The sequence below is a fragment of the Arvicanthis niloticus genome, chromosome 5, assembly GCF_011762505.2.
Source record: "Arvicanthis niloticus isolate mArvNil1 chromosome 5, mArvNil1.pat.X, whole genome shotgun sequence".
NCBI classification, from domain to species: Eukaryota; Metazoa; Chordata; class Mammalia; order Rodentia; family Muridae; genus Arvicanthis; species Arvicanthis niloticus.
Genome location: NC_047662.1, coordinates 27,211,549 through 27,223,013, shown reverse-complemented (window position 1 = coordinate 27,223,013; position 11,465 = coordinate 27,211,549). Strand labels below are relative to the sequence as shown.

The 11,465-nt window shown below is 50.2% G+C and overlaps 1 protein-coding gene and 1 non-coding gene across 2 annotated transcripts; one reads left to right on the top strand and one right to left on the bottom strand.

The window, feature by feature from the left end:
- The first annotated feature begins 1,294 nt into the window (after nucleotides 1-1,294).
- On the top strand, nucleotides 1,295-1,398 carry LOC117709775 (U6 spliceosomal RNA). The gene has a single exon (XR_004606993.1). It is a non-coding gene; the product is annotated as a U6 spliceosomal RNA (small nuclear RNA).
- A 3,879-nt stretch (nucleotides 1,399-5,277) lies between these two features.
- On the bottom strand, nucleotides 5,278-10,972 carry Gjb3 (gap junction protein beta 3). The gene is made up of 2 exons (XM_034502710.2): nucleotides 10,579-10,972; nucleotides 5,278-6,843 (listed from the first exon to the last, which is right to left on the bottom strand). Exon 2 carries the CDS (start codon nucleotides 6,807-6,809, stop codon nucleotides 6,006-6,008), a length of 804 nt encoding a protein of 267 aa, XP_034358601.1. The 5' UTR covers nucleotides 6,810-6,843; nucleotides 10,579-10,972; the 3' UTR covers nucleotides 5,278-6,005.
- Nucleotides 10,973-11,465: the final 493 nt, after the last annotated feature.

The following is an 11,465-nucleotide window of genomic DNA, read 5'->3' as shown; positions in this document are numbered from 1 at the left end:
ATCAGGGTAATCAAATGCACTTGTCTTCTTAAGTTTGTCAGTTCACAGCGTGGGCTTTCAGTACTCTCTGAGCCTCCAGAAAACGCTTCACAACTGTAAAGTGTAGGTGTTTGCAAATTGGAAAATCTATTCCAGATACTTAAAAAAAAAAAAATCACTCTTACAATTCTGCTGCTCCGGAACCATGTCTGGTACCAAAATCTGGATTAGTCAGGGTTCTCTAAAAGAAAAGAACTTATAGAATGGATTTATCTTTACAAAGAAAGGGGATTTATTAGAATGGCTTACAGGTTTCAGTCCAGCTAATCCAACAATGGCTGTCTACCAACAGAAGGTCTAATAATCCAGTAACTGTTCAGTCCCCAAGGCTGGACGGCTTAGCTGGTCTTCAGTACACATCAGTTATTCTGAAGAAGTAGGTTCTAATGCTAGCAAAGGAATGGACTTGCCAGTGAGAGCCAGAGGAAGCAAGCAAAGGGATGTCCCTCCTTCTGTGGTCTTGGCTTTGAGAAATGTGACCAGGTCTGAGGGCTAAGTCCCTCCTGGAAGAGTTAGTGATGTTTTCTGTGCTGTGACTTCTATGCCACCCTTTGTCAGACATCTGGCACGAACTTGGAAGATGCTGGAGGGGTTACGAATGAAGCTTGGTTGTGCTTACCTAGTGTCTGAGTCACTGTCCTATTGCTGTGACAAACCACCACAACCAAGGCAACTTAGAAAAGCAAGCATTTAGCTGGGGACTTGCTTACAGTTTCAGTGGCTTAATCCATTATCATCATGGCTGGGAACATGGTGGCAGGCAGGCAGGCAGGCAGGCAGGCTGGCAGGCAGGCAGGCAGGCAGGCAGGCAGGCAGGCATGAGCTGGAGTAGAAACTAAGAACTCACATCTGATCTGAAAGCTTCAGGTGGAGAGATTGGGGAGACTGGGCCTGGTGTGGGCTTTTGAAACCTCAAAGCCCACCCCCAGTGACACACCTCCTCCAGGAAGGCCACACCTCCTCCAACAAGGCCACACCTCCTAGCCCTTCCCAAACAGTTCCACCAACTGGGAACCAAACATCCAAATATATGAGCCTATAAGGGCTATTCTCATTCAAACCACCACACCCAGCATGCACAGAGATCTTGGTTTGATCCTTGGCATTTTATAAAACTAGGCGTAATGGTGCACATCTGTAGCCCCCACGCTCAGGGAATGGAGGCAGGAGGACCAGGAATTCAAAGTCCACCTCAGCAACATAGCAAGTTCAAGACCAGCCTGGGTAACTTGAAACTCTTTAAAAAATCATTTCTGTGCTCACTTTGGCAGTACATATACTAAAATTGGAATGATACAGAGATTAGCGTGGTCCCTGTGCAAGGATGACACACAAATTCATGAAACATTCCATATTTTTTTAAAAAAATTTATTTCTACTAATTTTTTCATAAATATGTTTGATCATTTTCTTTTTCCTCCCCCAACACCTTCCAGATCCCCCTGATCCTCTCCATCCCTCTACCCACCCAACATCATGTTATTCTCTCTCAAAAAAGGAAAAAAAAAGAAAACAAAAAAGAAAACCAAGACAAAATTAAAGCATTAAGGCAAAATTACCAAAACCACACAAAACCCATGGAGTTTGCATTAGCCAGCACCTCCTGGGCATAGGGCCCGCCCTGGAGAGTGGTGGGTATGCCCAGTGTGACTCCATTGGAGAGACCTGATTTCCCCTATCCAGCAGGCACCAATCCCTCTGTTGAATCCCTCCCTTCAGGACTTAGGGATCTGTGCAGAAGAGGAGGAGGAAACTTGGTGGATGACTCCAAAGGAAAGAGTGTCATCAGACACAGGAGGGCTGCTACACACATGAATTCACAGAGACCTTGACGGCACTCACAAGCCCTGCACATCTTCAAACCAGACAAAACCCCAGTTCTGAGAAAGGGATGTGAAAACAAGGCCCCACTTCCAGAAGTTATTTGAAACTTTTGAATATTTTAAATTAATATTAATTAATTAATTAATTAATTTTTTAAACTTACTTTACATCCTGCTCACTGCCCCCTCTTGGTCACCCCCTCCCACAATCTTTCCCCCATGCCCCCTCCCCTTCTCCTCTGAGTGAGTGCCCCCTGGAGTAACCCCCCCCTCAATCCTGGCACTTCAGGTCTCTGTGAGGCTAGGTACTTCCTGTCCCACTGAGGCCAGACAAGGCAGCCCAGCTAGTAGAACATATCCCACATACAGGCAACAGCTTCTGGGATAGCCCCTGTTCTAGCTGTTCTGGACCCACATGAAGACCAAGCTGCACGTCTGCTCTGTGTGTGTGTGTGTGTGTGTGTGTGTGTTACACAGCTAAACAGAGAATTCTCAACAAAGGAATCTCAAATGGCCAAGAAGCACTTAAAGAAATGTTCAAAGTCCTTAATCATCAGGGAAATGCAAATCAAAACAATTCTGAGGTCCCATCTTAGACCCAGCAGAATGATTAAGATAAAAAAAAAAAACTCAAGCAATAGCACATGCTGTCGGATATGGAGCAAGGGGAACACTCCTCCACTGTTGGTGGGAGGGCAAACTTGTACAACCACTTTGGAAATCAATTTGGCAGTTTCTCAGAAAACTGGGAATAATTCTACCTCAAGCCCCAGCTATACCACTCCTGGGCGTATACCCAAAAGATGCTCCACCATTCCACAAAGGCAGTTGCTCATAGCAGCTTTATTTGTAATAGCCAGAAACTAGAAACAACCTAGATGTCCCTCAACTGAAGGATGGATAAAGAAAATGTGGTACATCTACACAATGGGATACTATTCAGCTATGAAAAACGAAGACATCATGAATTTTGTAGGCAAATGAATGGATCTTGAGAATATCATCTGGAGTGAGGTAACCCACTCTCAAAAGGACACACATACTGTGTATTCACTCATAAGTGGATACTAGCCATAAAATACAGGATGTCCATGCCTTGGGTTTGTAGACCCAAGGAGGCTGGACAGGAAGAGGGGCACAGGCAAGGATGCTTGAGTGTCACTTGGAAGGGGGATGGAATGTGGGTTTTTGTTTTGTTGTTTTGGTAGTGGTGTGTGGCTGGAGAGACAGCTCAGTTAAGGACACTTGCTGAGGCTTACAACCACCTATGGCTCTAGCTTCAAGGGGATCTGTCCCCTTCTTCTGGACTCCTTGGTTCCCTGCACTCATACACACAAACACACCTTCCCCCACAGACAAATATACACACGCATGATCAAAAAAAATTAAAGAAAAAAAAAAAAAGGACAATTCTGAAATAACGCAGTAGTAAACAGGTAGAGTTCACTCCTCCCTGGGACCTTTGTAACCACCAGCCTAAGCGGGAGAGCTGCCTGGGTAGAGCCCCACCGCCAGAGACTCTCCCAGACCCGGTCACACCTAGGTATTTCCTGGCTCCAACGTCTCTGTGCTAATGTTTTACTCACCGTGTCTCCTTTGATCTCTGTAGCAGTTCTTTCCAGAAGGAACTGTTCCCAGTGCTGAGCTGGGTCCTTCTGCCCTTGGAGGTTCTCACCACCGCACCCCACCCCACCCCACCCCACTCTGCTCTGTGCCCTGGGAAACATTGCCACCCACAGCCTCAGCAGGCCCCCTTGTGCTCAGCCTTCTGCTTGGGTTGGGTCAGTGAGAGGCGGGAGATGATTGGCTCCCATGGTGAAATGCATCCTTTATCCCCTGTCCATTATCCCGCCGGTACTGGCCCCCAGTCCCCAGCCCCAGTGGCTGCACCATTCCTTGGGTGCTCTAGGGAGTTATTTCTCATGTGGCTTCTCAAAAGCACCTGACAAGAGGAACTTGAGGAGGAAAAGATTTATATTGCCCCACAGTGGAGGGTGTGATCTGTTACAGGGGGAAAACACAGCAGGAGGAGCACGAGGAAGCTTGGTCCCTTCAGCCAGGAAGCCCAGAGCTGGCTGCGTCTCTGTACCCTCACCTTTTCTGTCCAACCCAGGACCAAAGTCTCTGGAACGGTGCTGCCTACATTAAGCACGAATCTCCTCACATTAGGCTAACCTAGACAGTCTCTCACAGGAACAACCTGAGGCTTGTCTCCTAGGTGACTCTACATCCACCCTGCCTGGTTACAATCAACATAAGCCATCACAAGCATGGCAGTATCTGCGCTCCTCCTCAGTCACACCCGTGGTCTTGATAACAGTTTCCGTAGAAATTTGCCCTCCTCCGCCCTTCAGCGCCATATCACCCACGAAGCCAAGGTTGCTTTTGAACTCAGCATCCTCCAGCCTCGACCTCCCAGGTGCCGCTCGACTGTAACTTAATTTGAATGTGCCTTTTCTGTTGGGATCTTGGCTGACGCAGATCCTATTGTACTGATGAGAAAACAGAAGTTCTTGACGCTTAATCCAACTGCAGAGTGGTGAAACTATTTGTAAAAGGACCATCCGTGTAGCCTGGAGCCCGTTAAACCGGGTTGACTCACCCACCCCTTAACGGCCACAGAGAGCAAAGGTGAACCACAGCCTGCTGTGTTTTCGAGGTGCCCTGACCTCTCTTTGCCCTCATTGGCTAGCAGCCCACGGGCTCCTGACGTTCTGGCTCTTGGCGTTGGTTTTAATGGTCACTAAACGTTCCCGAGGGTTAGTCTATGCTTGCACAAAGCTCAGCTTCACATTCTGGGCTGGCTTGGGATGCTGGCTTCCCTTAAACCTCAGGTCATGGTCACATTCCGGGTGGGGCTGCGAGCAGAGCTGTAAGGCAGTCTGTGCTTCTGTCTCCCCTGGACTAACACCTCGAGTTTAGGTTCCGCGTGGGCAGGCCCAGCCTCTTTCTTCGGGCTGGTTTGGGGAAAATGGACAGACCTGAATGAATTGTAGAGTGAGGCTGGGATGTGAGCAGTCTCTAGAGTGGTTGCATGCTTACTCTACTATGAGTGTACATAAGTGAGAGTATGAGTAGCAGAGATTGTGTGGACACAGGGTGGGGACGTGGGCTGAGCGACAGGAGTGCCACTGTTATGTGCACAAATCAAGCTAATTTAGGAAGGCTGCAGCGCCCTCTCGTGGCCACAACTAAGAAGATTACACCATGTGTGTCTATCCCCCACGCTCACCTCTTTCCTTGTGATCATCCAGCCATCAGCAACTCCACCCTTTCCCAACTCTGGCTTCAGCCTAGGTCACACTCACTACCTTAGCTTCATCCCCAAGCGTCAGGGCTCTACCCTTTCCCCAGCGCTGTCTCCTTTGACTTCAGGGAGCTGTGAAAATAGAGGAGAATGGAGGAAAGAACCGAATTGTATAAAACACAACTTTATTGCTTTTAAGGAAACAGACTTGGATATGTCAAGGATATATGCCGGGGGTATGACAGGATATGCATGCCGCAAAGGTCCTGGCCACAGGGTGCAGCGGGCTCAGCACCTTGGTGGGAGAGAGAAGAATACTGCTGCCTGAAGGTGGAGGTCGGTGAAAGGGGATTCAGAGGGACCGGTGGGTGTGTCTCAAGCAGCAGTTGACATGACACGACCTGCAACCACTTCCCACACTCGCTCTTTGGCCTCCAGAAGATTCCACGTAGGAACCTGAACAGCTTCTCATAGTTGAGTAGTAAAGCCTCCCTCTAGCTGGCTGTCCCCAGTCCAGAGCCAACACCTCTCCTCTGAAACCTCAGTTATTTTTGCTGTTGCTATGTCTGTTGGAGAGCCCCATTTCCTTTTTTTTTCTTTCTTTCACTGTGCTTTTCTAGAGGATGCCTGGCCTGGCAGTCCCCTGGGGTGGGTAGAAGCCCTGTTTACCAGCCCAGCACTAATTAGACCCTTGCATGCATGCAGTTAATTTGCTAATCGAAATGTCTCTGAAGCTGGGTCTGCCAATGTTACCTATGCCAGGTAGCCAGCACAGAGCCCAGAACCCTCAAAAATCTGCTTCAAACAGAATTGACTTAGCTTAGTGAATTCCAAGTGGGGGCACTCAGCACCCCCAGGACCCCTCCACCTGCAGCACCCCTTCTCCAGCGCGTGGTTCAAATGGGGGTCAGGCTGGGTGCTGAAGCCTGCAGCTTTTCATTGGCTTCCAGATCGCCACTCTCCAGCAGCTTGTGGTGGCAGCCACAGGTGGAGGCCCGACTGGAGGACTTTGGGGAACTGATGTTCTTCGTAGATTTGCCCTTGCTCAGGCCTCGCATAATCCTGTGGAAGATGAGGTAGCAGATCTCACAGATGGTGAGAATAATGCAGACGGCAGAAGCGCCTACCATGAAGTAGGTAAAGACCTTCTTCTCCGTGGGCCGAGCGATGTAGCAATCCACGGTGTTGGGGCAGGGTACCACGCTGGCGCACTGTACCAGACGTGGCATGGTGAAGCCGTGCCAGAGCGTGTGTAGAACATACAGGAAGACCAATTCGATGATGAGCTTGAAAATGAGGCTAAACAGGTAGGTCCACCACAGGCCACCGTGCTTCTTGCCCGGGTGGCTGTACAGTTTGGCGCACTGCTCCCCGTGCTTCTGGCGATGCTTCCGTTCTCGCTCCTCGCGGTAGGCTACGTGCAGGATGACCAGCATAGACGGACACGTGACAAAGATGAGCTGCAGGGCCCAGAGGCGGATGTTGGAGATGGGGAAGAAGTTGTCATAGCACACGTTGGTACAACCGGGCTGCCTGGTGTTACAGTCAAAGTCTTTTTGTTCGTCACCCCACACACGCTCTGCGGCCACCACATACACCAGCACCCGGAAGACGAACACTACTGACAGCCAGATGCGCCCGAATGCCGTGGAGTACTGGTTCACGCCGCTCAATAGGTCTTGGAGCTTCTTCCAGTCCATGGTGCCTGCTCAGGGTTCGGGGGGCTGTGCTCACCTGAGGGAACAATGGAGAAAAAATAAACATTATGCTAGTGATTCACCTGATTGATGATTATTTATTAGATTAAAAAATTTTTTTTTAGGTTTCTGCATATATGTCATCGTACATGTACGTGCACATGTCACAAAGTGGGATGGTGTGGGATTCTCTGCAGCTGGAATTAGCAGATCCTTTATAGAATCTGCTATAACTTCTATCCAGCCCTGTCTTTTTTTTTTTTTTTTTTTTTTTTTTTTGGTGTTTTTGGTTTTTTCCAGACAGGGTTTCTCTGTATAGTCCTGGCTGTCCTGGAACTCACTCTGTAGACCAGGCTGGCCTCGAACTCAGACATCCGCCTGCCTCTGCCTCCCAAGTGCTGGGATTAAAGACTTGCGCCACCACCGCCAGCCCAGCCTTGTCTTTTTAAAAAGACAACAACAACAACAAGGTACAGGCCTTTAATCCTCACACTCAGGAAGAAGAGGCAAGTGGATCTCTGTGAGTTCGAAGCTGGCCTAGTCTACGTGGTGAATTTCAGGGCAGGGCAGCCAGAGTGATATCATGAGAACCTATCTTAAGAAAAATAGTAAAGAAAAAAGAAAAAGAAGAACATAAAAGAAAACAAATTTTACTATGTAGCCCAGGTTCAGCCATCTCTCTCTCTCTCTCTCTCTCTCTCTCTCTCTCTCTCTCTCTCTCTCTCTCTCTCTCTCTCTCTCTCTCTCAATACAAAACAAGTTTCATGATGCAGCCCAGGCTGGTCTGGGACTAGTGGTGCTGCCTCTGCCTCCTGAGGGTCAGCATTAAAGGGCTAAAGGTGTGCGTGACCACACCTAGCCCTCACCGAGCTCTCCATTTGGGTGGACTTGGTGGGTCATCACAAGGATCCTAAGAATTGAGGACATGAGTCACTCAAAGCCACTGAGCCAGAGTGCAGTGGCAGACAATGACCCTTTCCTGGGAGTCAGTGCTCAGTATTCAGATGTTCACTTAGCACTTGGTGAGGGCACCCTGAAGTGAAGGCTCCTGCTCTCCTCCCTCCCAATTTATGGAAGGAGAAGCTGATAATCAAATGACAGTGATGGGCAAGGCACAGAGAGCACAAGTAACTGAGAAATGCTGGTGACTCATTACTGCAGGGTGCAGGGAGGCCAGGAACTCTCGGCTGAAGAGATTGAACCTAGGCCCACAATCTCTTCCACCTCCCATCCCTTCCTGAGGCCCACCCAGACCACTGTTTTTTTCCCCCCCATCTCTATCTCACACTAACTATGTAGCCCAGGAGAACCCCGAAATTCTAATCCTTCATCCTTTTCTTCCTGAGTGATGGTTTTGCAGGAATGTGTAACACGTGGCCAGTTTTATGCCATAGGAGACTGGAACCCCAGGCTCTGGGCATGCTAGGCAAGTACTGAGTTACATCCTGAGCCACAAGCCATGGTTTTTTGAAAATTATTTCCTCATTGATGTCGCAACAGCATCCTGCGAACTTAGGGTTGTGAGCCTGAGGAGACTGAGACTGGAAAAGGAGAAAAGACCTGATAGTGTTTTCTTTTTTTAATTTTATGCGCATGAGTTTTGCCTGCATGTATTTCTATGCTCTGCATGTGTGCCTGGTGTTGGTGGAGGCAGGAGTCGGGCATCAGATCCCCTGGAACTGCAGTTGTAGACGGTTCTGAGCTGCCACGTGGGTGCTTTGGAAGAGCAGCCAGTCCTCTTAAAATGTCTCTAAAACCTGCTAATGTAGCAGTCTTTGGCAGTAAAGACAGGCAGGTTTGCGTCAGGAGGAAGATACCGAGGGGTTTGGGTCCGTTTCCCGGGAGAGCCCAAAGTTCAGTCTGTTTCCCGGGGAGAACCCAAAGTTCAGATGGTATATAGATAGCAGGGCTTGGGGGAGTCTAGCCAGCCTGAGCAGTGCTGTTAGCGGTGGCTTTGTAGGGCTGATGGGTCAGACTTCATCTTCTGGGTGACTCAGAGGGTGTAGAGAGGTGGGTCAACTGAGAGTACCTGGGAATGGCATGCTGTTAGGGGTGTGAGAATCTGTAGCTCTCTTCCCGAGCCTGTGTGAACCTGGATGCGCATGTGAGTGCTTCCAAGTCTGTTTGAAATTGACTGCTGGACCACTATATCCTTGTCCATACTCTTGCCTTGGCCCCTCATTGGCCTTTGCGATATTCTCTGTATGGTTACATTTCTCTCCTTCTTAAATCTTGTTACTAGTTCTCAGCATACTTAACTCTGAACCCCAAAGTCTATAGTTCCGGCACCCCCCCACCCCACAGCCCACAACACACAGATACTCTTACTGTGCCTCTCTCTGCTCAGACCTCGCCTTGATTCCTCCTGCCTGGAATGCTCTTCCTCTAGTCCCTACTCATTAAGGAGGCATAGCTGTTCCAATATCCCCTTAGGGTCTGCTCTCAAATTACTTCGGAGTCTGAACCTGCCCTGGTCAGTCTGTTCCTGTTTCCTCTTTGTTTTAGTAGCCCTCGATCTCAATGTGCAATTTAAGCCTTGGTCATTTGTTTGTTGGTTTGTTTTTGTTCTCATTCATCATCTGTCCAATTAACACGCCTACTTGACTGGCTGGCTGCTTCAAGTTTGGTATCGTTCAGTATGGTAGGCCCTCAATTCCTCAATTCACACACTCAATTTAGGCACCTGAGGCACGTGAGAGTTTGTCTTTTTTTTTTTTTTTTCTTGTTTTTTCGAGACAGGGTTTCTCTGTGTAGCCCTGGCTGTCCTGGAACTCACTTTGTAGACCAGGCTGGCCTTGAACTCAGAAATCCGCCTGCCTCTGTCTCCCGAGTGCGAGTGCTGGGATTAAAGGCGTGCGCCACCACTGCCCGGCTAGGGTCTGTCTTTTGAAAATCTCAGTTCTCCACTAGATGGGGGTACCTGGGAAGCCCTAGCTCTCTGAGCATGAAGACCCTCATGGGGTTGGTTCTTCTACTTTCTAAACCTTCCAGGGAGGGCCAAAAATTAGCACCTGGATTCTGACCCCCAGGAACTGCCGCTTACTAGCTGGGAGACATCCAAGAGAATTCTGTAATGTCGCTAACCCTGTTCCTTATCTCCTATCTTGGATTACTGCAAGATCTGCGACTGTTCCCTCCCCAGCCTGCTCTTCCTAGGAGCGCTCAAGGAGAGTGAAGGGGAGCAGAGAGGCTCCTTCCACCTGGTACCCTCTAAAGATGCCCAGTCTGGGGCCCCCCATTTTGGTACAGGCTGCCTAGTCCCTTCTAAGACACACCCTGAGACAGACTCACCTGAAAAGAATTTCCCGCCTAGCCCATGCTGGGGACTGGTGGAGCCGGTTCTGGATCCCCTGTTGCCCCCCCCCCCTCCAGCTACCAGAACAATTGTTATTATTTTTTAATCCAGCTGCGAGACCCAACCGCTCCCTCTCTTTCTACCCCGCACTGTGGCTGGCCCCAAAGGTATAGCTCCCCTCTTGGGCCCCGGACTCTAGCTTCCTTCCATTCCAGACAGAGTGTATGTCCCCTTCTGTGAGCCTTCCACCGTCACCTGCTCCAGAATGCTGGTGTAGGTATGAGTGTGTGGGGTGGGGGTGGGGGTAGGGGCGGGGAGCAGAGAGTTGGGCTAGCGTGCCCCTTCACTGCGCTTCTGCAGCGTTAAATCTCCATGCCGGGAGCGTGGGCAGGCTCCAGTCTAGCTCGCAGGGGATCGTCATGGACAGGGACTCTCATCTGCCCTGGATTGTCACCCCTTCCCGGTACTGGTACTTACAGTCAGCTGCGCCGCCACCGTGAGGGCCTGGCTCCACGTGTTCAAGACCCACAGCAGAGGAGGAAAGAGGCCAAGCCGAGCTCTGTGGCCTCGGTGAGGCTCCTGGCCAGCACAGCCAGAGGCAGCGTGGAGGAGGGGCGGCCGGGGAGGAGCCTGGAGCTGCCTCAGGGATACAAGTTCTAATCCAGCAGCAGCTGCGCTGACCAGGGAGCAGCAGGCTCCTTTGCGGAGCCTCCGCTTGCTTGCGTGTGGAATGGGGGCATTGGTGGCCACCGGCAGGGCTGTTGCAAGGACTGCAATGACATTAGGGTGTGAAACACCTTGCAAACTGTTAAGTGCCGTGGCAGTAGGGATGGCAATAAATGACACACCTACGCTGGTTACCACGGATACCCGGCCTTCGTCCTGCCCATTTGGATCCCAGCCTGCTGCAAAGTTTCAGCCCTGTCTTGGGACACTCCTGGGGCCCCTCCCGGCCTGTTTGCATCCTTGATGGCATTTTCCAGGGAGTCAGTGTATCTTTGTGACAGTCCTTCGGGGCTCACACTCTGTGCTGGCCGCCGGAAGAAACACAACCGGGAAAAGAAATCTCAGGGGCAGGGGTGGTGCTTGGAGCGATTTTAGATGACCCACTCTGTCCAAAGGTGTGTGAAGCAGGGTAGAAGGCAGAGCGTGTGAAGGGTGGGAGACCTGTGGTTGAGGGACTCCTAGGCTGGGCTCTGGGGACCAAGATGCTTAGTCTTATTTGTGTGCCAGGACTGGGATTCTAAAAGCCCCTATCGCCCCAGGAACGGAAATCCAGGATTTCCCGGGGATCCCCAGATCTTAGTCACAACCTTGCCCAAGGCTTCACTGTCTAGACAGAGATGACCGATGCCCGACCCTGG

Bases quoted from the DNA above. Each gene is read 5' to 3' on its own strand.
- Gjb3 (XM_034502710.2), bottom strand. From the start codon at position 6,809: ATGGACTGGAAGAAGCTCCAAGACCTATTGAGCGGCGTGAACCAGTAC.